Consider the following 27,960-nt stretch of genomic DNA (forward strand, 5'->3'; position numbering starts at 1 on the left):
TGCACGATCAAGATTCAGAACAGGCCCAGCACCACAAGACCCACTCCCACCCCTCCCCACCGCATCCTAGCCTCTGCCAACCACTGACCTGTGTGGGCACAGCGTTCCCTCACGAATGGAAATGCAATGGGACTTTTGGGGCTGGCTTCTTCACTCACCACACTACCCTTGACAATGCCCTTGAAACCTTTCCAAGTTGCAAGTATCAACAATTCATTCATTTGAATTGCTAAGGAGTATTCTGTGCTTTTTGAACAATAATTAAGTCTGCACCTCTGCCCCCATCCTGTTTGCTTGTGTTTGGTATGCAGATAGCACCTGCATTTTCTCAGGTGACCTGCAGTATTAGCTGTGGCCCTAGGTAGGATGCTGGGCTGAGCTGGATGGAGGTCACCTGGGCTGTGTCCCTGTCCTCCCTCCAAGAACTGAAAGAGAAGGAAAGATCCAGGAGGCTCTAGGACATTTGTTCCTAAGGAAAGTCTTGCCTCCTTGAGGGGCTGGGATAGAGGGGCTCCTCATGAGTCCAGCGGTCCTCCTGGACAGCTGCAAGAATCAGCAGTCCACGCACAGACTCAGAATGAGCCCATTTTTTAAGGGGATGTAGTGCCCAAGGTGGAAGCCAAAGTTCTGTCCAATTTGGGTATTAGCCAAGCCACTAAGCTGTTTGCACTTCTGTTTTTACCTCTGTAAGTAAGGAGAGTAGCTTAAATGGGTTCAAAGATTTCTTCCAACTGCAATTCCAAATTCAAGTTGGAAAGGATCCTGAGATCCGAGATGCCCTGAGTAAGGAACTCCCAGTGGGGCACTATGTCCTCACGCGGGAGACCAGGGAAAGCCCAGTATGAAGGAGGGGAGGACAGCACAGCTTCACAAACTACTGAGAAAAAATGAAGGGAATGTGATACACAGTCATTTCCTGCATTTACACATCATGGTCCAGCCCAGAATCATAATTTGCGTAACAGCGAAACTCATTGGCCACATTCCGGGTGTGCTCTGGAGTAAACCTGCACATCTTCACTCCAAGAAGTCTCATCGCGTCTTCTTCCATGACAGCCCCTGAAGAGAACAGACCAGGTGGACCTGAAGATGAATACAAGCATGCACCCTGTGTTCTGGTAGGCAACAAAAGAGCATTCAGAAAATGAGGCTGGAGGTCAGTTCTCCAGACTCCTTTTTACTTCCTTCAACATTTTGGCAAATGACTTACTTTCTTAAGTATTCCTGTCTCTGCAAAGCTGAGATAGTTAAAGCTTTAGAAATAGATTATATCCCACTAAGTAACATAAGAAAAGCAAGAACAATTATTAAAAACTGGTGTTTTCCTCTTTGATCAAGAACCCCCTTTTCAGTAACATGAACTCTTGCAAACTGAACAGGAACACATCCACACCGGCCTTGGCTAACCAGCCCATTTCTCCCTCAGCCTGACCCCCCCACAGCCTATCTTGCACGACCCATTGCTGCGGACTTCATCCCAGATGCTGCCAAGCACCCGTCCCTGGACACCCACGGCAGCGAGCGCTGCACACTCAAAAACCTGGGACTCACCCTGGATTCGACCCTTTCTCACTTTCCACTTGCACAGCACAGAACATTCTTTCAGCTTCATCTCCCAGTATGTCTTTCCTCCACCCCTGCCCTCCTGTTCTACCTCCCAGCCTTGTCCAGACTGCTTGTCTCAGCTGAACACTGCATCCACTCACCCAATTAATTCCTGTTGATACAAAGTTAACACAATCTAAGGGAAAAAAAAAAAAATGTACTTGAAAAGTAACTAAATAAAAAAAAAAAAAACAAAGTTAACACAATCTTCCTTAAATTAGATCTGTCCTTTTGGGGCTGGACACTTAAAAAGAAAAACCCAACTCTGACCAGCACCTGTATGTAGGGGGACACTATTGTCCCAGTACCTGGGCCCTTAAGGCCTCCTCCTGAGGTCACTGCTGCAGTGCTGCTCAGCTCAGAGAACCAGCAGATCAGTAGTACAGCCCCCAATTCCGTGCCAGCCCACCATTCTCTGATTCTTTCCCATACTTCTCACAATTAGAAATTCATTTCTTCATCTGTTGTGATCACTTTTAACCTAACCCCTAAAACTGAATATATACTCCATGAGGTCAGGCGCCTGCCTCTCTGCTGGAACAAAAGGCTAATCACAGCTAATTAATAAGTAAATACTATTTGTGTCAACAAGAGCCATGTTCTTGACTAAATACAACTCGACAACCAGAAGAGCTCCACCGCTCAGCCTGGGTGCTCCAGAGAGAAGCGTGGCTATGAGGCTGGGCGCAGGAACAGGGGTCCACACCTCAGGGCCTGGACACCAGACCGCCCAGACTAGAGAGACAGTTACCATTTTAGTTCTGGGTCAAATCTCAGCACATCCATGTATCTCAATCCCACCAGAAAGAACACCGTTCTGCTGTAGTAAAGCTGACCTAATACCTAGCTTGTAACCTCAGGTAATTCACGTTAACTCCAGAGTCCACAACTCTCATCGAGTGCGACCCCAAGCGATGTGTGGGAGGCACTCAGTCCTCACAGCCCTGAGAGACAGGCAGTGTTGCCAGCCCCATTTTCACAGATGAGGAAATGGGGGCACAGAGAAGTTACATAAACATAACCTGCATAAGGTCACACAGTAAATAGTGGATTCAAGATCTGTGTTCTAAGATCTCTGCCAACTCTTGACATCTGACGCTTGAATATCACCTACCTGTGCACAACAGAATCTTGTCCCGGGTCAGATACTTGACAGTTTGTGAGGTTTTTCTAAGACATTCCTCAGAAAGATAGGGGGGATCCACTACGACAATGTCAAAACTATGAGCAGCAATGTTTTCAGGGAAGTCCAGTGGATTATTGTAATCATAGAAGACAAACTCCTCTCCATAAATGGCAAATCTTCTGTCATACTCAAAGACGTACACATCCAGGCCTTCTCTGTGTAGCTCTCTCAGTTTCTGATACACGCTGGGGGTGCTCACACAGGCTATCCTGGAAAACAGTGAGCAAGCACACTGAGCGCCCTGACGGGCGGCTGTCCGCCCCAGACAACAGCACCGCCAGAAACAGAGGGCCCTGTGCTCGGGCCTCCCTGAAGAAAGTAACTGTGCAACTAACATAACAGCAGTAAATTCTCAGAGAAAAATGTTAACTGGCTAACTTTTAAAGGAATCTGGTATTTAAAAATCTGCAACTCGTAATTTTAAGGTACAAAAAAGATAAATGTGTTTTCTATTGTAAAAACTGTAAGGCATTAAGGATATATAAGGGCAACATTAGCCCAAACCTAAATTTACCTATATATTCATGGACCCTTAACATTTGTTTTAAATATAGTCTCAAACTAAATATTTTGAAGTTACTTTGTAATATGCATAATCTTGAAAGAAAAACCCCAAATAAATGCTTCAGTAACTCCAGTTTTCCAAAAACATACATTAAAATTAGGTCTCAGTGAAGAAAAGATACTTTGGATTTCACTGCTTTTTTGTATAAGGAAATTATTACCAGCAGCCTGCACTTTAGGAATGGGTAGTGTCTCAATAGTTAACTGTTAAAACCAACTTCTAAAAAAACTAGTAGTAACACCAAACTATTGACTTGATTGGGGTCCATCTGAAACAAAGGAATACTATACTATATGGCCATCGCACCCCAAGACATTCCAGGAACATAAGGGTTTTTCCCCCTTATGTTCCCCATGAAGACACTTTCATGGGTGTAAGAAAGAATGTCCACTCAGAGACACAGGCAAGATCTGGAGACCACAGCTGCCTCATGGGAGAACTGGGGGCCTGGAAATAATGAGGAAGGAAACTTATTTTTCTCAATCCCCTATGTAACTTTCAGACTTTTTATCACACATACGTATCATTCAAAAAAGTACTTTCTGTGATTTAAATTATTTTGTTTATGCTAATACAGTTGCCCCAATTTCTCATTTGCCCTTTTACCCAGCCTCAACCCACTGCCTCTAGCAACCCTCACACCACTGTCCATGTCCACGGGTCATGCACATACGTCCTTGGCTACTCTGTTCCCTGTGCTGTACTTTACATCCCATGACCATTCTAGAACTATCAATTTGTACTTAATCTCTTCACCTTTTTTGCCCATCCCCTGAAACCCCCTCCCATCTGGCAACCATCAAAACATCCTCTGTATCTAGGATTCCATTTCTCTTCTATATTTTTTAGAATCAATTGTTGATAGCTATGTATTTACTATTATTTTATTGTTCATATTTTTTATCTTATTAAAGACCCTTTAACATTTCACATAATACTGGTTTGGTGCTGACATACTCTTAGCTTTTTCTTGTCTGGGAAGCTCTTTATCGCCCTTCCATTCTAAATAATAGCTTGACTGGATAGAGCAATCTAGGTTGTAAGTCCCCATTTTCACCACTTTGAATATTTCTTGCCAATTCCTTCTAGACCACAAAGTTTCTTTTGAGAAATCAGTTGACAGTCTGATGAGAGATCCCTGTAGCTACCTGCTTTTCTCTTGCTGCTCTTAAAATTCCCTGTCTTTACCCTTTGCCATTGTAATTATGATGTCTTGGTGTGGGCCTCTGTAGGTTCATCTCGTTTGGGACTCTCTGCACTTCCTGGGCTTGTATGTCCATTTCCTTCACCACGTTAGGAAATTTCTCATTATTTTTTCATATAGGTTTCCAATTTCTTTTTCTCTTCTACTTCTTGCATCCCTATGATGCAAATGCTGGTATGCTTAAAGTTGTCCCAAAGGCCCCTTACACTCTCCTCATTTTTTTTTAATTAAAATATTTTATTTATTTATTTTTAGACAGAGGGGAATGGTGGGAGAAAGAGAAAGAAAGAGACATCAGTGTGTGATTGCCTCTCACAAGCCCCTTACTGCAAACCTGGCTCACAACCCAGGTATGTGCCCTAGACTGGGAACCGAACCTTTGGTTTGCAGGCCAGCGCTCAATCCACTGAGCTACATCAGCCACGGCTATCCTCACTTTTTTTAGATTCTTTTTTCTTCTTGTTTTAATTGGGCTATTTATGCTTTCTTAAATTCTAAATCACTGATTCGATTCTCAGGTTCATCTACTATGTTGATTCCCTGTAAATTGTTGAATTCAGTTAGTGTATCCTTCATTTTTGACTGGTTCTTTTTTATGGTTTATATTCCCTTTATTATGCCCTTGAAGTTCTAAGTCCACTGAGCATCCTTATAATCAGTGTTTTTAACTCTGTACCTAGTAGATACTTGTTTCCATTTGGTTTCAGATTTGTTCTGTTCTTTCATTTGGGCCATGTTTTTTTTCTCATTTTGGTGGCCTCCCTGTGTTTGTTTCTATAGATTAGGTAGAGCTGCTACAACTCCCTGGTTTGGAAGAGTGGCCTAATGTAGTAGGTGTCCTGTAGGGTCCAGTGGCACAGCCTCCCTTATCACACAAGTAGGGTACTCAAGGTGCACCTACTGTGGGAGCTGAGTACACCCTCCTCTTGTAGTTGAGGCTTGACTGCCATTGGCAGGTCAATGGGAGAAATTTACCCAGGCTGATCAGCTGCAAGGACTGGCTGTCACCACTGATCACCAACCTCTGACCACCATGGAGGATCAGCTGTGCAGCAGCCTACTCCACAGAGCAGGACTTTCTTCAGCAGAGCTCTGGTGCCTACTGAGTCTGCCCCTTGAGTGTTTTGGTTGTGGAGGTGGTCAGGTAGTGATGTTCTGACATGGTCTGAAGCTGTCCATTGGGCATGCAGGCTCTGGAGCCTCCTGGGAGGTCCAGGCCAAGGTCAGCCATCACCTATGTTCTGTCTTGGGCCATGAGCATGAGCTAAAAAGCGATCTGCAGTTGGCTGCTACTTGTGCTGGGTTTGGAGGTATCCAAGAGAGTCCAAGCTATGAACGAACAACTGCTGCTAGTGCTGGCCTGTTGCCACTGAGCCATAGGCACAAAGATGCTGAGGTAAGATGCTGCTTCTTCGTAAGAATTTAGGAAAATCTGAAGCATGAGCCAAGCAAGCCCCTGAAAAGGAAAACCACTGGAAACACCTTGGGTGGGCCCAAAAGCTGGGTGGGATAGAAGCTCAGGGGATTACCAGGGGGGCAAACAGTATGAGCCAGGCTGATGGAGTCTCAGGTAAGGCACCTGCCTGCCTGTTCCATTGAGGGAAGGCTCAGAAAGGGAACAATGGCCTCTGCCAGCACTTCTGTTGGGAGAAAACTGCCCCGTATCTCTCATCCTAACACCAAACACTTTAGTTCCTCCCTGTATGGCTCTGGTGCCTTTCAATCTGCTTCTCCCATGCTGGAGCTCAGAGGGAGTGAGTTTCAGTAGGTCTAAGCACGGCTTTTAAGAGGAACTACCTGGGTCTCTATAAGCTGTCTTCCACATCCTCAATCCTCACTCATTTTTACAGCCAGACGTTATGGGGACTTATCTTTCTGGCACTGGAACCCTGAGCTGGGGGGGACTAGTGTAGGGCTGGGACCCCTTGCTCCCAAAATATCCCTCCCAATTTTTATCTGCCACATGTGGGTGTGGGACCAGCCCATTCGGCATCTCTGCCCCTCCTAGCAGTGTTGATGTGCTTTCTTTAATTCTGTAGTTGTAGGACTTCATTCAGCTCTATTCCTGGAGGTTCTGAATAATGGCTGTTCTGTAGTTTAGCTCAAATTTTGATGTGGTTATTTGAAGAGGCGATCCATGTTTACCTGCACTGCCATCGTGAAGTCCTCAAAAAAAGTACTTCTTTTAAAAATTAATAATTAAACTAAGCTTTAAACCTATGAGGTGCATTTCTGAACACATGCAGTATAGGCCTCCAGGCTTGCTAGACAGGCTGCTTGGCCCAAATACACTTGAAGTGTCTAACAGCCTGGTGATGTCACATATGCTTCCATGGGAAACATGCACATCCCAATCAGTGGCAAGGGCAAGAAGAGCCCCAGCCCAGGCTGCTGTCATCATTCAGTGGGCTGGTGAGGAGATAGATGAGGGTATAGAGCCACAATGTCTTCTTCACTGTCCTGGGATGACAAACAGCAAACAGACTCACAATAAACTATCACCTGAGAAAGAGGTGAAATAAAGGCATCTGCAGTCAAATGAAATCTGAACTTGTTGCCAACAGAACATCTCTAAAATATTCTGAAGGATGTACACAGATATCAGGAAAGGGTATGAGATGCAACAAGGAGGAAGCAGGCATGGTGAACCCAGCAGGACAGTGGAGTTGGTCATGGAGTAATGGGGTCAGAGAGTGGCTCACCCCTAAGTCATCTTGAGCAAGCGACTAAATCTCTTGGGCCTCAGCTTCTGTCTTTAGAATTAAGAATGTAATGTTAATTACCTCACAAAGGTGTGAGAACTAAACAAGCTAACCCTCGAAAAGTGCTGACACAGAAGATGGGGACAGGGCAGGCACAGCGTATTCAACAGGTGCTCCAATTTTCACTTAAGACTATGACATAGCTCCTGAAAATACTGAAGATGTCTGTCAGAAAAAAAAAATAAAAGGTCGCTTCCAAAGTCCTTATATTAATGAGGAAAATATATGTAAAAACATTGTCATTAAGAAAAACTTAATGAACAACTAAATATAACTTAAAAAGAACAGACAAAAACAAAACTGGGGACTTCCAGTTAAAGATGACGGGTAGGACACGTTCATGGACTTGTGCCCTCATGAAAGCCCACTCAAGCAACACAAGTAAAATTCCATTTTACTGTTGAAGCCTACACCTGTAAGAGAAAGGGAATGTGAGAAGACACAAAAGAAACACACTTAGGAAGCTGGAAAGCAGCGTAGAGTGGCATCTGACTTGGCAGGCCCAAGACACCCAATTCCAGTAGCCAGGAAAGGTGGGGAACAACCTGGTCTCCATCACTGCACCCCAAAGGCTCAGGATGCTGCAGACCAGGTAACTCAAGTGGGTTGAAGTCCATGTAAGAAGACAGTTCTTCCCAGGACTTCCCTCCCCCTCCCAGAGCCCCAGGTGTCTACCTTCCACAAAAGGAAAACTGGAGGGACAGTCTCTGAATTGGGGTACAGTGAGGGGGTGTCAGCACAACAAGTGATTCTGTATTGTATGGCAATGACAAAGATTAAGTTAAACCTACCAGATGCTGGGACCTACAGTCCTTTCGGTAGTGTGCCCCTCAGGACAATGTCACAACACACATAACTTCAAGGGAAAAATTAGAAGACTCTTCCTAGAGCTCTGACCAGCCCAGAAAGAAACACTCAGAGAGAGTTATACTGGGGATTATCTAGGAAATAGCTCAGCTGGATCATCCAACTGCAAAGACCAAGTAGATAAGGTCTGCCATGTGTTACGGCTTTCAAACCTTAATGTGAACAGGCAGGGAAAGTCAATAGACATTCAGGAAAAGCACCTGAGGCCAAAATAAACAAGCAGAAAGGCATGTTGGAGTAAACAGATTATGTTGAGAGAAGAAAGCTTTTAAAAATACCCTGGAATTAATATCCTCATAAGGATGAACAAGATACAGTAATAAAGAAATATTCAGTGATTCCCAAAAGAGAGCTATGTAATTTTGTGTCTATGTATGTGATAACAGAAATGGCAAACCCAGCATAAAGTTTAGATATAAAGTTGAGTAATTTCCCTAGAAAGTAAGGTAAAAAAGACAACAGATGGGGAAAAAAGAGAGAAAGAAAAGGAGGTAAGATCCAACATTCAAATATTAACAGGATTTCCAGAAAGAAGAACAGAAAAGAGAAAATCAAAGAAGGCAGTTTTTCCAAACTGGAGGAAATGAGAAAGAAAGGGCCCCTCCCACCCAGGAAAAGAGGGGAATGCACTACACTAGGCTGCATCAAATACTGGAGATTACGAGAAAATCCTGAATTTGTAATGAACAAGGATGGGAGAAAACAGGTTTCCTAATGAGAACTCAGAACAGAGTGGGATTTCTCAACAGCACTGAAGAATACTTGGAGGCAGTGAAACAATGTCCTCAAAATCCAAATTATATATACAGAAAAACTATTACAATTGAGAGTAGGGTAGAATAAAGATATTTTCAGACACGAAAGGCTTTAAAAATTTGCCTCCCACATATCTTTTCTGTGGAAGCTATTAAAGGATGGACCCAACCCAAATAAGGCTGCAAACTGGGAACTGGGGTACAGGAAACCGGGAATTCAGAATGAAAGAGAGGAAAAAGGATCCCCAGCATGATGGTAAAGAGAGATGCCAAGATAAAAACTAGAAATCAACCTGTCAAGCTTGGAACAGGCAGTAAAGCTCTGGGGTAACATTTTTCAGGGATTTGAATTATTTCTGTGTTTATAGACAGATTTACACAACCCGGGGAGAATCTGAGGGTTAATAAATGATATGGACATAGAAACACATAAAAAATAGGAGACATTTTCTTTGGGGAAAATGAAACATTTTACAGTAAGGAAAAAGTAAAAGCCTCAGCTGTAAAGAACATTTATGTGTTTGTAACTATATAAACCCTGTTCTAGTCCAAATGAGGAAAAAACTACTGGGAGCATGCATGTCTGTGGACATGGTAAAGTCTGAATGAGATAAAACCTCATGTTCTGTGGGGAGAAATCAGGAAACAACGTTTCAGGTGACAAACCCAGAAGGGCTAACAGAAGTATGTTATTTAAAAATATGGTGGTACCATTATTATATGAAATGTTAAATGTTTTCTTCAATGAAATTGAAGAAAAAGATCAAAACTAAGAATAATAAAATAACAAAAAATACATATCTATTAACAATTGATTCTAAAAAACTAAGCAAACAAGAACAGAGACAGAATCATAGATGCAGAGAGCATTCTGATGGTTGCTGGATGGGAGGGGGCGAGGGGAAGAATGGGTGAAGAGGTGAAAGCATTAAGAAGCACAAACAGGTAATTACAAAACAGCCATGGTGATGTTAAATGGAGTATAGGAAATGGAGTAGCCAAAGATCTTATATGTATGACCCATGGACATGAACAATGGTGGGGGGATTGCCTGAAGGAGTGGAGGGTACTGGGTAGAGGGAGGCAAAGAGGGGAAAGGTAGAACTGTAATAGCATCATCAATAAAATATAATTAAAAATAGAAAAATATGGTTGTAAATACCAAAGGATCTATTGGAAGGGTGCTGAAAAGGGAAGGAGGTGGGGAAGGGATAAAATTAGAAATGGATATTTTTTTGCACAAACCTTTAGGACCATTTGACTTTAAACTACAGGTATGTAAAATTTTGATAAAAATAAAGAACAAGTTAAAAAAAGAAAACCTACATTCTTAAAACCTCAACAAGTCAAGTATTTTACCCTGTAAAAAAGAAAGAAGCAGGTTGGAAAATTTTTTTAAAGGACAGAGGGAAGGGAGGTATAAGGGGATTAAATGGTAATGGAGAAATATAATAAAAATTAAATTAAAAATAAAATAATTAAACAAATTTTTAAAAATGACACAGATAAGACATCTTACAATGAATACAATTCTGAGTGTCCCTAAACTTGTTATTGCTGCAGTTCTTATTCCTTATATTCTACAAAGCATGAACTACGAATTTTGCTGATTATGATTCAGACTTGTTACAAAGCATCTTCCATCTAGGAAGGACATTTGAAATATTAATTTAGATTGAAACAAAAGAGAAGCAGAATTTGAATGTCACCTTCCACCTTCTCCAGCAGCTGCAATCGCTTCCTTGGCGAGCTTCAGAGCCGTTTCCTGACTGTACCAAAACTGGCTCAACTGCTGTAACAGAGGGATGAGTTGAAATCATTTTAGAATTAGTATAAATTTGGTTTATTTAATTTAAACCTGTGCATATATTTAAATTTTTTTCATTTTTTTCTCTTTAAAACTAATTTTTTGGAAATTATTATTTTTATTTTATTTTTATTCTTTACACTATCACAGATGTCCCTATTTTCACCCACTTTGCCCCTCTCCCCACTGCCCTCAGCCGCCCCTTCCCACCAGCCATCACTGTTGTCTGTGTCTATGGGTTATACATGCATGTTCTTTTGCTAATCCCTTCACCTTCTTTCATCCAGTCCCCTCTCCTGCCTCCCCACTGATAGCTGTCAGTCCGCTCCATTAAGAGAAGGATGGGGGTCCAAGATGGCAGGGAAGTAAGTGGAAGTTATACTCAAGTTCCCCCAGAACCTTACTGGAATTAGTACTAAATTGCAGAACAATCAACCTGAATTATAAACTGAAGACTACCTGAAGAGAAGTCTTATAACCAAGGATTTATAGAATACCCACATCAAGACTGATAAGAAGGACAGAGATGCAAGAAGGGCTGGCACCAGTCCCGCACACCAGTCCCAGCAAAGGTAGCCACCAACTGTGGATTGCTTTGTAGCTCCCAACAGGTAGCCCAGGTCACAGGGAGCATCTGACTCTGACCTGAATTGGAGTCTCTCCCAAGAGGCCCCAGAACCAACCCAACCAGGAGCTCACTTCAGATCACATCAGAGCACCACCCAATTAGCTCCACAACAGGCACACTCAAAGGGAGATTTCAGCATGCACCAGACCCTGCTGGGGTGAATTCTACTTCATGACTTCAGCCCCTGCACAGCAGCTCATACGGTGGTCAGGTTGATTTTCAGAATCAGTCAGCCTGACGGTCAACACCACCCAGGGATGGGCTAATGGCAATCGAGACTCAACTGCTGCCCAGGCCTGGTGGTTCAGTTGGCTGTAGCGCTGTCCTGTACACCAAAAGACTGTAGGTTCACTCCCTGGTCAGGGTGTGTAGAGGAGGCAATCAATCTACGTTTTTCTCTTACATTCATATGTTTGTCTCTCTCTCCTGTCCTTTCTCTCTAAAATCAGTAAAACATATCCTCAGGTGAAAATTGTTTTTAAGATGTTCTTTAAAAAAAAGACTCATGTAACCCAAGAGGGGAACACTCCTAGAGTACCCAGCTCAGCTGAACAGGGAGACTGTGCTCCTGGGTCCCACAGGACACACAGTACATAAGGCCGCACTACCAAGGCTGACTGACAGAGCAGCTCTACCTAATACACAGAAACAAACACAGACAGGCAGCCAAAATGGGGAGACATGGAAACATGCCCCAAATTAAAGAATAAGAGAAAACTCCAGAAAAAGAACTAAATGAAAGGGAGGCAAGCAAACTACCAGATACACAGTTCAAAACGATGGTTGTAAAGATGCTCAAGGAACTTAATATTGAATCAATGATTTAGAAGATAAGGTAGAAGAAAACAGAGCAGCAAAAATAAAAAAGAATTTTTAAAAAATAAGGATAGTTTAGCCCTGGCTGGTGTAGCTCAGTGGTTTGAGTGCGGGCCTGTGAACCACATGATAGCAGTTCAATTCCCAGTCAGGGCACATGCCTGGGTTGCAGGCCAGTTCCCAGCAGGGGACCCATGAGAGGCAACCATACAGCGATATTCCCTCCCTCTCTCCTTCCCTTCCCCTCTAAAGTAAATAAATAAAATCTTAAAAAAAAAAAAAAAAAAAAGGATAGTTTAAGGAACAGCTAGGAAAACATCAAGTAAAACAACATCTTCATCACAAGATATCAGAAGAAGAGAGAGAACAAGGGATTCAGAACCTATATGAAGAAATAATGACTGAAAACTTCCCTAACTTGGTGAAGGAGAAAGACAAGTCCAGGAAGTTCAGAGTCCCAAACAAGATAAAACCAAAGAGGCCCACACCAAGATACATCATAATTAAAATGGCTAAGGTTATAGACAAAGACAAAATCTTTAAGCAGCAAGAGCTTCCATAAGACAGTTAGCTGATTTCTCAATAGAAACACTTCAGGCCAGAAGGGATTAACAAGAAATATTCAAAGTGAGGAAAAACAAGGACCTACAACTAAGACTATGCTACCCATCAAGGATATCATTCAAAATTGAAGGAAACTAAAGAGCTTTCCAGATGGGAAAAAGCTAAATAAGTTCATCACCACCAATAGAGCATTACAAAAAATGTTAAAAAAAAAAAAGAAAGAAGGAAAAGAAGGAGGGGGGAGGGGATGGGGGGAGGAGGAGAGAGAGGAGAAGGAGGAAGAAGAAGAAAAAAGGAACATAAACTTGTAAAATAAAATGACAATAAATATATTCCTACCAATAATTACTTTAAATGTAAATGGATTAAATGTTCCTATTGAAAGACACTGAGTAGCTGACTGGATAAGAAAATAAGAGCCATCTATATGGTGTCTATGAGAGATCCACTTCACATCAAACGACAAAGGGATGAAAAAATATTTCATGCAAATAGAAACAAAAAGGCTAGATACAATACTTACATAGACTTTAAAACAAAGGCTATAATAAAAGACAAAGAAGGACATTACATAATGATAGAGATCAATTCAACAAGAGGATATAACCCTTGTTAACATTTATGCTCCCAACAATATAAGAGCACCTAAATTCATAAAGCAAATCTTGATGGACATAAAGGAAGAGAGTGACAAAAATACAGTCATAGTAGGAAACTTTAACACCCCATTGACATCAATGGATAAATCTTCCAAACAAAAATCAATGAAGAAATAGTGGCCTTAAATGACAGACTAGATCAGATGGATTTAATTGATATGTTCAGAGCATTTCAGAGAGGGAGAAAAACATCAATGTGTGAGAGGAAATTCAATCAGCTGCCTTTTGCATGCTCCCAACTGGGGACCTGGCCTGCAACCCAGGCATGTGCCTGGACCAGGAAGCAAACTGGTGACCTTTCGGTTCACTGGCTGGCACTCAACTCACTGAGCCACCAGCCAGGGCTCAGTTGCATTTTTAAACACCAATAATGAACTATCATAAAGGGAAACTAAGAAAACAAACCCATTTATTACTGCATCAAAAAATAAAACACCTGGAGACTTCCGCCAAGATTGAGGCGTAGGTAGAAGTACTGCGCCTTCTCACACAACCAAGTTTAAAAACAACAAAGTTTTAGCAACAAAAACACAGCCAAACCACAGAAAATTGAACTACACGGAAGTCTGACAACAACAAACCCTTCAGCCAAACTGGTAAGAGGGGCAGAGCCAGCAGCAGAGCGGGGTCAGGCAGGAAAGATCCACCAGACTGACCGGGGCGCGCAACCCAGGCGCACTGGCAGCTGTAGGTGGATCCCAGGTGTGGAGTAGTGGGCGGACCCACTGAAGGCCCAAGGCGGTGGACTCACTGAGGGCTGACCAAAGTCACACAGTCGAGCGCAGATAAACTGGTGAAGGAGCGAAGTGGTGAGACAGACTGTGCAGGCCCCAGTGGCAGAAAGTGGCAGAGGAGACTGCCAAAGTCCCTCTCTGACCCCGCCCCCACATATAGCGTCACAAACCATCGACCAGGGTGGCCCCCACCCTGGTGAACACCTCCTCTACATAACAGGCATGAACAGATCAAAACATGGCTCAAGAATAACTCAGAGCCCCAGAGCCGATAAATCTAAGCGATGAAGAAATAGCAAAACTTCCAGATGCACAGTTCAAAACACTGGTGATCAGGATGCTCACAGAACTGGTGGATTATAGTCACAAATTAGAGGAACATATGAAGGCTAAACTAATTGAAATGAATAGAAATGCACAGGAAACCAATTGTAATGGAAAGGAAACTGGGACTCAAATCAAAGGAGTGGACCAGAAAGAGGAAAAAAAATGACCAAACAGAAAAGGATGAAGAAACAAGAATTCAAAAAAATGAGGAGAGGCTTAGGATCCTCCAGGACATCTTTAAATGTTCCAACATCTGAATTATAGGGGTACCAGAAGGGGAAGAGGAACACCCACGAGTGAAAAACTTATTTGAACAAATAATAAAGGAGAATTTCCCCCATTCTGGCAAAGGAAATAGACTTCCAGGAAATCCAGGAAGCTCAGAGAGTACCAAAGAAGTTGGACCCAAGAAGGAACACACCAAGGCACATCATCATTACATTAGCCAAGATTAAAATGAAGGAGAGAATTCTAGGAGCAGCAAGAGATAAGGGGACAGTCACCTACAAAGGAGTTCCCATCAGACTGCCAGCGGATTTCTCAAAAGAGAACTTACAGGCAAGAAGGGGCTGGAAAGAAGTATTCCAAGTCATTAAATCCAAAGACCTACATCCAAGACTGCTCTATCCAGCAAAGCTTTCATTTAGAATGGAAGGGCAGATAAAGTGCTTCTCAGATAAGATCAAATTCAAGGAGTTCCTCATCACCAAGCCCTTATTATATGCAATGTTAAAGGGACTTGCCTAAGAAAAAGAAGATAAAAAAGATGAACAGTGAAAGGACAGCAAACTCACAGTTACTAAGAACCACACCTAAAACAAAAACAAACTAAGAACAGCTAGATCAGGAGCAGAACCATAGAAATGAAGATCACATGGAGGGTTAGCAACAGGGGAGTGGGAGAAGGAGAAGGGGGGAGAAGGTACAGAAAATGAGTAGCACAGATGGTAGGTAAAAAATAGATAGGGAGGAGGGCAAGAATAGTATAGGAAATATAGAATCTAAACAACTTGAGACACGTGGTCATAAACTAAAGGGGGGAAATGGGGGGGAGGGGTGGGCAGGGTGGGGAGAAATAGAACTGTAATGACATAATCAATAAAATATATTTTAAAAAAATACCTCAGAGTAAATTTGGCCAAGGAAGTAAAAGACCTATACTCGGAAAACTGTTAAGACACTGAAGAAAGAAAATGAAGACACAAAACTATGGAAGTATATATACACCATGCTCATGGATAGGAAGAATTAACATTATTAAAATGTCCACACTACCCAAAGCAATCTAAAGATTCAACACAATTTCTATTAAAATACCAATGGCATTTTCACAGTACTAGAACAAATAATCCAAATATTTTATGGAACCACAAAAGACCCCAGATAGCCACAGCAATCTTGAGAAAGAAGAACAAAGTTGGAGGAATCACACTACCTGAAATCACACTATATTATAAGGCTACAGTAATCAAAACAGACACAGAGAACAATGGAACAGAACAGAGAACCCAGACATAAACCCACACTTATATGGTCAATAAATATATAATAAAGAAGGCAAGAACATACAATGAGGTAAAGACAGTCCATTCAATAAATAGTGTTGGGAAAACTGGATAGATATACGCAGAAAAATAAAACTAGAAAACCCTCTTACATCATATACAAAAATAAACTCAAAATGGATTTAACACTTAAATATAAAGACTGAAAACCGTAAGTGTCCTGGAAGAGAACATAGGCATGCCCTGAGTGGTATGGCTCAGTGGGTTGGCATCATCCCACAAATTGAAAGGCAGACAGTTTGATTCCAGGTCAGGGCACATGTCGGGGTTGCAGGCCAGGTCCTTGGTTTGGGAATGCAGGAGGCAGCAACTGACAGATGCTTCTTTCACACACCCATGTTTTTCTCCTTCTCTTTCTCCCTCCTTTCCCCTCTATAAAAATAAATAAAATCTTAAAAAAGCAAACACAGGCAGTAAAATCCTTGACATTTCTCTTAGCTATATATTTTCTTATACACCTCCTTATATACCTTTCTTATATACAGAAGAAAAATAAATAGAACTACATCAAACTAAAAAGTTTTTGCAAAGCAAAAGAAACCATCAACAAAATGAAAGGCAACCTACTGAGTGGGAAAAGATATCTGCCGATGATACATCCAATAACAGGCTAATAACCAAAATTTATTAAAAAACTCATACAACTCAACATCAAAAAAAAGAAAAACAATCTGCGTAAAAAGTGGGCAGAGGACCTGAACAGACACTTCTCCAAAAAGGACATGCAGATGGCCAACAGACATATGAAAATATGCTAAATGCTACTAATCATCAGAGAAATGCAAATTAAAATGAGATACTACCTCACACCTGTCGGAATGACTATCATCAATAAATTTTTTTTAAAAAGTGTTGACGAGGATGTGGAGAAAAGGGAACCCTAGTGCACTGTTGGTGGGAATGTGGACTGATGTAACCACTGTGGAAAACAGTATGGAGGGTCCTCGAAAAATTAAAAATGTAATTGCCTTATGATGCAGTGATTCTACTTCTGGGTATATATACAAAGAAACCCAAAACACTGATTCAAAACAATATGAGCATCCCTGTGTTCACTGCAGCATTATTTGCAATAGCCAAACTATGGAAGCTACCCAAGTAGATAAAAATAGATTAAAAAGCTGTCATACGCATATATAATAGAATATTACTCAGACATAAAAAAGAATGAAATCTTACCATTTGGGACAGCCTGGTTGGACCCAGGAGGTATTATGTTAAACGATATGTTAGACAAAGAAAGACAAATACCATATGATCGCACTTGTATGTGGAATCTACAGAGCAATATAAACAACCAAAAATTAGAAACAGACTGACAGATACAGAGAAGAAACTGATGGTTTCCTGAGGAGGTGGGGTTGAGGAACTAAGTGAAAAAAATGAAGGAATTAAAATGTCTAAATTGGTAGTTACAAAACAGTAATGGAGATATAAAGTACAGCACAGGGAATGTAGTCAATACTATTCTAATAACTACGTATGGTGCCAGGGGTACTGGAAATACTGGGGGGACCACTCACTGTATAAAGTATATGATTATCTAACCACCATTCTGCACACCTGAAACTAAGATAAAATAACACTGAATGTAAACTTGTAATTAAAAAAATAAAATTAAAAAAAACTTAATAGAACACCTTAACTAATTACAAAATGAAGGCACTTTTACCACTGGCTGTTCACACCATAAAAGGAGAGAAGCAATCAATGCTTCTCCTCATGGAGAACACATCCCACCTGTGTATGAGTTTTGTTCCCCCCTCCCCTAATACTAACCCCAAATCTGATTAAGCCACTAGATTCAACAAGCAACCAACAGAATTACAAATACGGAGGACTGAAGAATATGTTAAAGGACACCACAAAGATGCCCAATCCCTGTCTCTTTTCTGTGGCCTCTTTACCTGAGGAATGTTCCTGAATTACTTTTCTCTCAGGGTAAAGTTGTTTGTTTCTCATCTTGCTACTTTCTATGCATGCCGATTATTTCCTTTTAAATTTCTAGTGATTCTTCATTATCTACTCACATTTATAAAATATCTTATTCTAATGGAAAAAGTGGATTCCTCTGCAATGCAATGCACCCATTTCTCCCATTTGGCAGGGCCAGGGGCCAGTGGTGTTGCTGACATCTCATACATCCAGAACAGAGATACAGTATTCAAAAAATTAAGCAGGAGGAAAAGAGAAAGAAGTAGACTACTCAAGGATACCGCAGCTCTTCAGGTTTCTGGTGTTTTATTATCTTAACAGAAGCAGTAGCTAGAAGACGAACACAAAGAAGCAAATAGTGGGAAAGAGGCTTTGCATTGGTGAATCACTCCAAGTAATGGAAAGAAACGTTTTCATCACAGTCAGTCTCAGATGGTAAATAGGAAAATCTTTTATAAGAAACTCAAATTAGACAAAATGTAAAAGACTGGAAAAAGAACAACAACAAGCATGCAAAGCTTCATTCCAGTTGCAAAGGGACAGAGAAAGCCAAATCTATTATCTAGGTGAGTCATAGAAAATTCAAGCATCTTCTCTTTCTCAACTATGTCCTTTAAAAGATTTACATTTCTATGTCCCAGGTTAGGTTAGGAGTTTCCCTCAACTCATTTTTCTCTTCTACTTTATATTTTTATTTGGACCATAAAGTACAATTAAAATACACACTATGTACCAGAAACTATTAATATCATCTAAACTCCCTTTCATTAATGTTTCATTACATGTTTAAGTTCAGTCACAGCATTTACTACCATGACTTTTGCCCTCGCCACAGGATTGCTGGTGTATTCAAAAACTGACAGTGTGCACCTGCATACAGGAAGGAGTCCCAACTTTGTGTTGGATATAACAACATGCCACTCCCCTGTCTAAAAAGTCCTGTCCACCAATCAATCATCAACCAGCCTGAGAGTTCAGCACCAGGAAAATCTGCATTTACACCTGGACTATTCCTGGTGTAAATACACCAGGACTATTACAACTATTCCTGGACTGCTTTCTGTGCCAGTTCCCCAAGTATGTTATCAGCTCTCAAATGGCAGGGGACATACTTGGGCATCAGATGGGATACAGACAAACACTGGACTCGGTCCAAAGCAGGTCCCACACCAATTTACCCCAGTAGGTATGGGGCGCACTTACTCACCCAGTTCTCTTCTATCCTTCCAATGCTGTATTTGTCATCTCCACCTGGGTCGTTGTGCTGCTTCTGCTCAGCATAAAATTCCTGTAGAGCTGCTAAGGCGTGGAAAGAAAGCTGGGGAACGTCATCATCTTCCAAGTCACACATTTCACAAATTGCCTATGACCTGCAGATAAGTAAAAGTGCTTCTTCCCATCAGATAACAAATAAAAAATGCTTATCTCACAGCAAAGCTCCAAACTGAAAGTGAGTTTTTTGAAAAAAGGGAAACAGATATTTAAGAGATCAAACATCTACACAGGTCTTCCATTCAAATGCAGTTTCCCTTTAAAGGTACATAGTTTTTACAAATGTGATTTTCAGATTTTTATGATGCCTTGTAGAACAAAAATTTTCCTAAGTATCTAAAGACATTTTGCTTCCTTCTGGTACCCCAATGGCCATATGCCGAGAGTGCCCAGCAGATTCTCTGAATCAGAGATCTTTTTATACATGAACATTACTGTTTAGGTGATCTAAGGCTCCTGGCTATTATTGATAGGATAAATAAAGGATTAATTTTTTTTTAAAAGAGGAGCACAGAAAGAGCTATGAAAAACAAAAGGGACAACAGAAGAAAGGGACAAAGAAAAGTAAAACAAAGGGAGACAAGAAGGTGTTTTTGTAGGAATGGATGGCCAGCACAATTACTTCTCCAGGTACCTCCCAGTCAGTGAAGACGGGTATGTCTGCCCAAGACCTCTACCAACTGCTAGTTCCAGGGCTCCTCAAACCACCCTCATATGCAGTAATTTGCTAGAAAGCCTCACAGAACTAAGGGCAATTATACTCAGTTATTACAGGGAAAGGGTATAAATTAGAGCCAGCCAAGGAACAGATGCAAAGTCCTGGAACATTCCAAACAGGAAGCTCCCACTGCCCTCAGCAGGCACAACCCTACGAGCATCCATGTGTGAGTGTCGGGGTGTAGTCTGTATTGAGGCTTCATGGCATCACCATGACTGACTAAAAAAGTAATGCTCCCCAGTTGAAGTCAGTCCCCAGCTCCTGTCCCCAAGGCTGGTATGGCCTAAGGGCCCTCCATGAATAACAAATATTTCTATCACCTGGGAAAATGTTTACAGGTTACCTATCAAAGGCCAAACCTCTATTTGGGTGAGGTAAATTCCTTACTACTCAGAAACCAAACGCATTTATAAATCAAAAGTTATTCTTAGCACAAAAACAGCACACTATTTGCTTTTTAAAACATTGTGTCTAAATTTTACAGCAAGTGAAATGTTGAAAGTCAACATTCAAGACCTTTGTCACATTGCTCCCTGCTACTCTAAGGCATACATGGGTGTATCTGATTTAGTCTTTGCCTCAGGCCCCCATCAAGGGCAATTAGAAAAGCAAGACTCTTACGGGTGGAATTTCCCAGGCCTAGGAAGTGCCCAAAAGATGCAGTTGTCATTTAAAATGAGAAATGCCTCTTGGTGCAACTTTTTTCTTTCCAAAATCAAAAAGCCACACTTTCCACCTAAAATCCTACAAACAAAAATAAAACCTGGTAAGTAATGACTACTGATAAACCAGTGTATTGTCACAAATTTCAAGGATATGTAAGTCATAAAGTTACAGAATACCGTATAACCAAGTCCACTTACATGAAGTTCAAAAACACACACATAAAAGCAAGTGAATAAAAATCTCAAGATTCAAGATTAAAGTTCCTTCTGTGGGTGAGGACTGGGCTTAAAAAAAAATACACATAAAAATTTCCTGGGGACTTCCGCCAAGATGGAGGCATAGGTGGAGACGCTGTGCCGTCTCACACAACCAACTTTAGAGACAACTAAATATTAGCAACAGAAAACACAGCCAGAACACAGAAAATTGAACTTTTCGGAAGTCTGTTAACAACAAATTCTTCAGCCTGACCGGTAAGGGGCGAAACCAGCGGCTGGTGGAGCGGAGTTGCACAGGAGGTCTCGGTCAGACGGACTCAGGCGCGTGGAATCCAGGCGCAGGGTTGGACCTAGTGAGCGACCGAGCAAGTGACCGAGGGGGGAAACAGCGAGGGAGCAGGGCTGCGAGTTGACTGTGGTTGCTCATTGGTGCGAGGATAGACAAGCAAGGGAGTGGGTGATTGGACCGGAACCCAGCGGGTCCCCACAGCAAGCGGCAGGGAGGGCGCCGCCATTTCCCTGCTCTGACCCCACCTCCACAGACCCAGCGACTCTGAGTGGCCTGGCCCAGGTGAACCACCTAAGGCGCTGCTCCTCACCCAGCAGCACGAAACAGCAGAGGGGGTCGCCATTTCCCCGCTCTGACCACGCCCCCACATACAGCGTCACAACCCAGAGACCTGGGAGTCCAAGGTGCCGCTTCTCACACTTAAAGGGCGCGAACAGACCAAAAATGGCTCAAGAAGATCTCAAAGTCCCAGAGCCTATAAATCTAAGCGATGAAGAAATAGCAAAACTCACAGACGCACAGTTTAAAACACTGGTGATCAGGATCCTCACAGAACTGGTTGATTATAGCCACAAATTAGACAAATATATGAAGGCCAAACTAATTGAAATGAATGGAATTGCACAGGACACCAATAGCAATGAAAAGGAAACTGGGACTCAAATCAATGGAGTGGACCAGAAGAAAGCAAATAATGGCCAAACAGAAAAGAGTCAAGAAGCAAGAATTCAAAAAAATGAGGAGAGGCTTAGGAACCTCCAGGACATCTTTAAACGCTCCAACATCCGAATTATAGGGGTACCAGAAGGGGGAAAGGCACAGCCACCAGTGGAAAACTTATTGGAACAAATAATAAAGGAGAATTTCCCCAATCTGGCAAAGGTAATAGACTTCCAGGAAATCCAGGAAGCTCAGAGAGTACCAAAGAAGTTGGACCCAAGAAGGAACACACCAAGGCACAACATAATTACATTAGCCAAGATTAAAATGAAGGAGAGAATCCTAGAAGCAGCAAGAGCTAAGGGGACAATCACCTACAAAGGAGTCCCCATCAGACTGTCAGCAGATTTCTCAAAAGAGACCTTACAGGCAAGACGGGGCTGAAAAGAGGTATTCCAAGTCATGAAATCCAAAGACCTACAACCAAGATTGCTCTATCCAGCAAAACTTTCATTTAGAATGGAAGGACAGATAAGGTGCTTCTCAGATAAGATCAAATTCAAGGAGTTCATCATCACCAAGCCCTTATTATATGAAATGTTAAAGGAACTTATCTAAGAAAAAGAAGATAAAGAAACATGAACAGTGAAAGGACAACAAACTCACAGTTATTAAGAACCACACCTAAAACAAAAGCAAACTAAAAGGACAGCTAGATCAGGAGTGGAAACATAGAAATGAAGATCTCAAGAAAGGTTAGCAACAGGGGAGTGGGAGGAGGAGAAGGGGGGAGAAGGTACAGAAAATAAGTAGCATAGACAGTAGACAGAAAATAGATGGGGGGGGGTAAGAATAGCATGGGAAATATAGAATCTAAAGGACTTGAGACACATGGTCATAAACTAAAGGGGGGGTAACGGTGGGGACGGGGGGTAGGGTGGAGGGGAATGAAGGGGGGAATAGAACAACTGTAACAGCATAAGCAATAAAAAAATTTCCTAAATGTTTATTGCATTCCAACAACAGACCTGTAGATTTGTTTCCGTGAGTAAAAAAGTACCTGAAGTGGCTTCTAGTTGATGCCTCCTGAGAGTACTGAAGGATTGAAATGTGTCATTTTAGTTCACTGGGAAAAAAAAGAATAAATTTCCGGCAAAGCACATTAGGAGCTATCAGGCTGGAGCATTTCCAAGTGGAAATTCCACAGATTCATACTTGTGTGCAAGCTAAGCTGAGAGAAACTGCAGCAGCACAGAAAACTGATTACAAACTACCAGGTTTCATTTTAGTTGGGTATTTCAGGATTGAACATTTCTTTCACTCAGGTAAAGAACTGAGCAACTATTAAAATACAATGCCTCAGCCCTGGCTGGTGTAGCAGGCCTTCGAACCAGACAGTCGCAGTTCGATTCCTAGTCAGGGCACATGCCTGGGTTGCAGGCCGGTTCCCTGCAGGCCAGTTCCCAGCAGGGGACACACGAAAGGCAACCATACATTGATGTTTCTCCCCCTCTCTCCTTCCCTTCCCCTCTAAAGATAAATAAATAAAATCTTAAAAAAAAAAAGAAATATCAGGGGCATCCCAAAAGATTTAGGATTATCTCTGGTACCTCAGTCCACTTAATAGAAGATGATTATTAAAAAAAAAAAAAAAAAAACAATGCCTCATGGCAGAGATGAATGACAGACCTAGGTAGGCCTAGGAGGAATGGAAAATTATCAGGTGGGAAACCACACAATGGGAAACTGTAGCCTGAGAAACTGCCTGCCAACCTTACCCAGGACAAACAGATGCCCAGCTACAACTGGAGTCTCGGGTCAGCCTGTCGGCAAAACAGAACGCAGCTTTAACTTGAGCCTGACAAGATGTATCAAGAACACTGCTCAGCAGAAATGGCACCCAGGAACCAGCTCTAGCCAATCATATTCTGACACCCCAACCAGTTACCCTTCACTGGTTTTTGTGCTTAAAAACCCTGCCCTAGGAACAACTGAGTGAGTCCTAACCTCCCTTGGTTGGCTCCACTTCCTCCTGCAAGTTCCAACTTCCCTTGGTTGGCTCCACTTTCCCGTCTTATTCCCTCCCCACTAATAAGTCCTACTCCTTGGCTCACTGTGTCCCTCTGGTTTTTTGAGTTACTCCGACCTAACAGTGAAGTGTGCAAGCTGTTCCTGATTAAAGTTTTATGACCCTGCCTAGAAGATCTGAACAACAAAGTGTGTATGTATGTGTGTGTCCATATACATTCCTACAGATACACACATATGTATGTCCTTGTTGTAAATAGGAATATTTGAATTTTTATTTATTAATACTAAAAAGTGCTTTCCACAGCAGCATCTCTTGAGAAGGGCTTTGAAATTGCAGCTTGAAATCTGTTATCAAGACATTTAGAAATAGGAGACTTCCGCCAAGATGGAGGCATAGGTGGATGTGCCGTGCCTTCTCACACAACCAAGATTAGAGAAAACTAAATATTAGCAACAGAAAACACAGCCAGAACACGGAAAATTGAACTTTTCGGAAGTCCGTTAACAACAAATTCTTCAGCCTGACCGGTAAGGGGCGAAACCAGCGGCTGGCGGAGCAGGGTTGCACAGGAGGACTCGGCCAGACACACTCAGGCCCACGGAATCCAGGCGCAGGGTCAGACCTAGTGAGCGACCCAGCGAGCAACCAGGCGAGCGACCGCAGGGGAGACAGCCGGGCCGGGGCTGCGTGTTGACTGAGGTCGCGCATTTGTGCGAGGGTGGACAGGCGAGGGAGTGGGCGGTTGGACCGGCCGGCAGGGGAGGGCGCCGCCATTTTCCTGCTCTGACCCCACCTCCACATACAGCGTCATAACCCAGCGACTCTGAGTGGCCCGGCCCAGGTGAACCACCTAAGGCACTGCTCCTCCGCACCCAGCTGTGAGAAGCGGCAGAGGGGGTCGCCATTTCCCTGCTCTGGCCACGCCCCCACATACAGCGTCACAACCCAGCGACCTGGGAATCCAAGGCGCCGCTTCTCACACTTAAAGGGCCCGAACAGACCAAGAATGGCGCAGAAGGATCTCAGAGCCCCAGAGCCAATAAATCTAAGCGATGAAGAAATAGCAAAACTCACAGACGCACAGTTTAAAACATTGGTGATCAGGATCCTCACAGAACTGGTTGATTATACCGACAAATTAGACAAATATATGAAGGCAAAACAAATTGAAATGAATGGAATTGCACAGGACACCAATAGCAATGAAAAGGAAACTGGGACTCAAATCAATGGAGTGGACCAGAAGAAAGCAAATAATGGCCAAACAGAAAAGAGTCAAGAAGCAAGAATTCAAAGAAATGAGGAGAGGCTTAGGAACCTCCAGGACATCTTTAAATGCTCCAACATCCGAATTATAGGGGTACCAGAAGGGGGAAAGGCACAGCCACCAGTGGAAAACTTATTGGAACAAATAATAAAGGAGAATTTCCCCAATCTGGCAAAGGAAATAGACTTCCAGTAAATCCAGGAAGCTCAGAGAGTACCAAAGAAGTTGGACCCAAGAAGGAACCACACCAAGGCACATCGTAATTACATTAGCCAAGATTAAAATGAAGGAGAGAATCCTAGAAGCAGCAAGAGCTAAGGGGACAGTCACCTACAAAGGAGTCCCCATCAGACTGTCAGCTGATTTCTCAAAAGAGACCTTACAGGCAAGAAGGGGCTGGAAAGAGGTATTCCAAGTCATGAAATCTAAAGACCTACAACCAAGATTGCTCTATCCAGCAAAACTTTCATTTAAAATGGAAGGACAGATAAGGTGCTTCTCAGATAAGATAAAATTCAAGGAGTTCATCATCACCAAGCCCTTATTATATGAAATGTTAAAGGGACTTATCTAAGAAAAAGAAGTTAAAGAAACATGAACAGTGAAAGGACAACAAACTCACAGTTATTAACAACCACACCTAAAACAAAAGCAAACTAAAAGGACAGCTAGATCAGGAGTGGAAACATAGAAATGAAGATCTCAAGGAGGGTTAGCAACAGGGGAGTGGGAGGAGGAGAAGGGGGGAGAAGGTACAGAAAATAAGTAGCATAGACAGTAGATAGAAAATAGATGGGGGGGCAAGAATAGCATGGGAAATATAGAATCTAAAGGACTTGAGACACATGGTCATAAACTAAAGGGGGGGTGATGGTGGGGATGGGGGATAGGGTGGAGGGGAATAAAGGGGGAATAGAACAACTGTAACAGCATAATCAATAAAAAATAAAAAATAAATATTAAAAAAAGACATTTAGAAATAAAACATAAAAACTAAAAAGAAACCAGTTGACTTTTAAGTGCAAAACAAAGAATTCTAAAGAGCAGTTTAAGTAAACTGTTTTTCATGGCTGTAAAAAGAATTCAATTTCAAGCTATATTTTAGCATGAATTTTATTTTAAAATTTTTCTTAAAAGTTTATTTTAAAGCTGATCAAATTACTAATTGTTCACTTTTTTTGAGGCACTACTTTGTACTATGCACTGTCTTGGTAATAGCCATCACAGTCCCTCTCCTCTTGGAGCTCACATTCTATTGAGACAGACAGATCATGAGCAGAAATAAAATATATGCTGAACAATGAAATATAAAATCAGTGGAGGGATATTTGGAGTAGAGGCTGCAATATTAGCAATCACAGACTGTTTCCTACAGTCTCACTGACATAAGTGTGCATCACTTGCTACATGGGGAAAATTGATAATGTAATATACATCACTAAATACTAAATTAAATAAACTCTGATGTGATAATTTTTTACTTGTCACTACTTTATTATCTTTAACGTTATGTCAATTTCCTGAGTTTGTGAAATTGCTGGGAAAGGTATTTCCAAGTCCAAAAGGGTCGGTAAGTGCTGTTATATTATTAAACTGACATTCAGTCTTATTTGGCACTCACAGAAAATAAGATTTGCCCCCCAGGGGAATAACTGGCAAAATCTGAAGACATTTTTAATAGTCATAACTAGGAAGGATACTGTTCACATCTAATCCGTACAAGCTAGGGAGCTGGTCAACTCCCTGTAATTTATGGGGCAACCCTCCACAACAAAGAACTCCAAAATGTCAACAGCGCTAGGGTTGAGAAACTGCACTGTGATGATGTGTAAGCCCACTATTAGAAGAGCTGCATTTACTGCCGTGGGTCAGAAAAAAGAGCATGTGTGGGTAGAGGGTGACAATGATGTAACGGGTGGATTATCTAGCACAAGAAAAGCCCGGGCACATTCGTGTGCAGCCTCCGCAGAGTGAGCAGGCTCCTAATGGGCTGTGCTGTCACTTTCTGTTTCCTTAGACAGTACTTGACACAGCATAATTAATGTAGTCTACAAAGGAATGCGTAAAAATGTTCAATTTCCGTATGTCAACTTCTGGTAACACAAGCCCCTCCGCCCTCCACTGCATCAAGTCGTACAGGCTCCCATTATCTCTGCAGGTGATTCTGGCAAGGTGGTGGTTGCGTTAACCACAATCCCCCCCCACACACACACACATCCAGCGCTGCCAATCGAGAAGACCCTCCTCCTACTCACAATCAAAGCGCCTACAGTACCTCACTTCCCTCCCGTCTTCGTACAAAGACTTACACCGCCACCTAAAGCTCTACTCACGCTGTTGCTTTAAATTCTATGAAACTAGGTGTAACTTGTGTCTAGTGGGATACAATCAGGAACGTCCTCTCCCGCCCTCTTCCCCGCACGCACCCACAGGAAGCCTCCCGGCCTTTACGTCATCGTTGCGCGACACCTCCCGAGCGGCCAGAACCCTCCTATGACCCTTTGATCTCGGACCCCAGCACCCTAGGGGCTCCAGCCCCAAACTCCCTTACATAGCACAGACTTCTGCTGGTCCCCGGCCAAGCCCAGACATCACTGACTGCCCCATCTCCCCAAAAGCACCAGGAAACGGGAAGCACTGCCGACCCCAGAGCCTCACGCAACCACTCACCAGCACTTGTGGGCAGTCGCCAGAAGCCGGAGATGTGGGCGGGGGTCTGCCGAGCAGCGCATGCGCAAACCGCTGGTTAGGGCAGCTGCGTCCCATTCCCGAGTTAGCAACGTGCGAGATGACTTGTTTCTCTTTCCTCCAAGAACGGTGGTTAATTCAATTAAAATTTAAGGTTCTCATTAGACCCAC

At 42.4% G+C, this 27,960-nt stretch overlaps 1 protein-coding gene across 5 annotated transcripts; it reads right to left on the reverse strand.

Moving 5' to 3' along the window:
* On the reverse strand, positions 1 to 27,814 carry EEF1AKMT1 (EEF1A lysine methyltransferase 1). 5 transcript variants are annotated; one of them, XM_053663509.1, is made up of 5 exons: positions 27,435 to 27,540; positions 19,187 to 19,349; positions 10,654 to 10,733; positions 2,720 to 3,000; positions 1 to 1,059 (listed from the first exon to the last, which is right to left on the reverse strand). In XM_053663509.1, exons 2-5 carry the CDS (start codon positions 19,328 to 19,330, stop codon positions 923 to 925), a joined length of 642 nt encoding a protein of 213 aa, XP_053519484.1. In that variant the 5' UTR covers positions 19,331 to 19,349; positions 27,435 to 27,540; the 3' UTR covers positions 1 to 922. The 5 variants fall into 5 exon arrangements, with proteins under 5 accessions (XP_053519484.1, XP_053519482.1, XP_053519481.1 ...); XM_053663507.1 differs by lacking the exon at positions 27,435 to 27,540 and adding an exon at positions 27,772 to 27,814 and having other exon boundaries at positions 3 to 1,059; positions 10,654 to 10,736; XM_053663506.1 differs by lacking the exon at positions 27,435 to 27,540 and adding an exon at positions 27,653 to 27,764 and having other exon boundaries at positions 3 to 1,059; positions 10,654 to 10,736.
* Positions 27,815 to 27,960: the final 146 nt, after the last annotated feature.

The sequence above is a fragment of the Artibeus jamaicensis genome, unplaced genomic scaffold (genome assembly GCF_021234435.1).
Source record: "Artibeus jamaicensis isolate MK-2021 breed Jamaican fruit bat unplaced genomic scaffold, CSHL_Jam_final contig_3188, whole genome shotgun sequence".
NCBI lineage: Eukaryota > Metazoa > Chordata > Mammalia > Chiroptera > Phyllostomidae > Artibeus > Artibeus jamaicensis.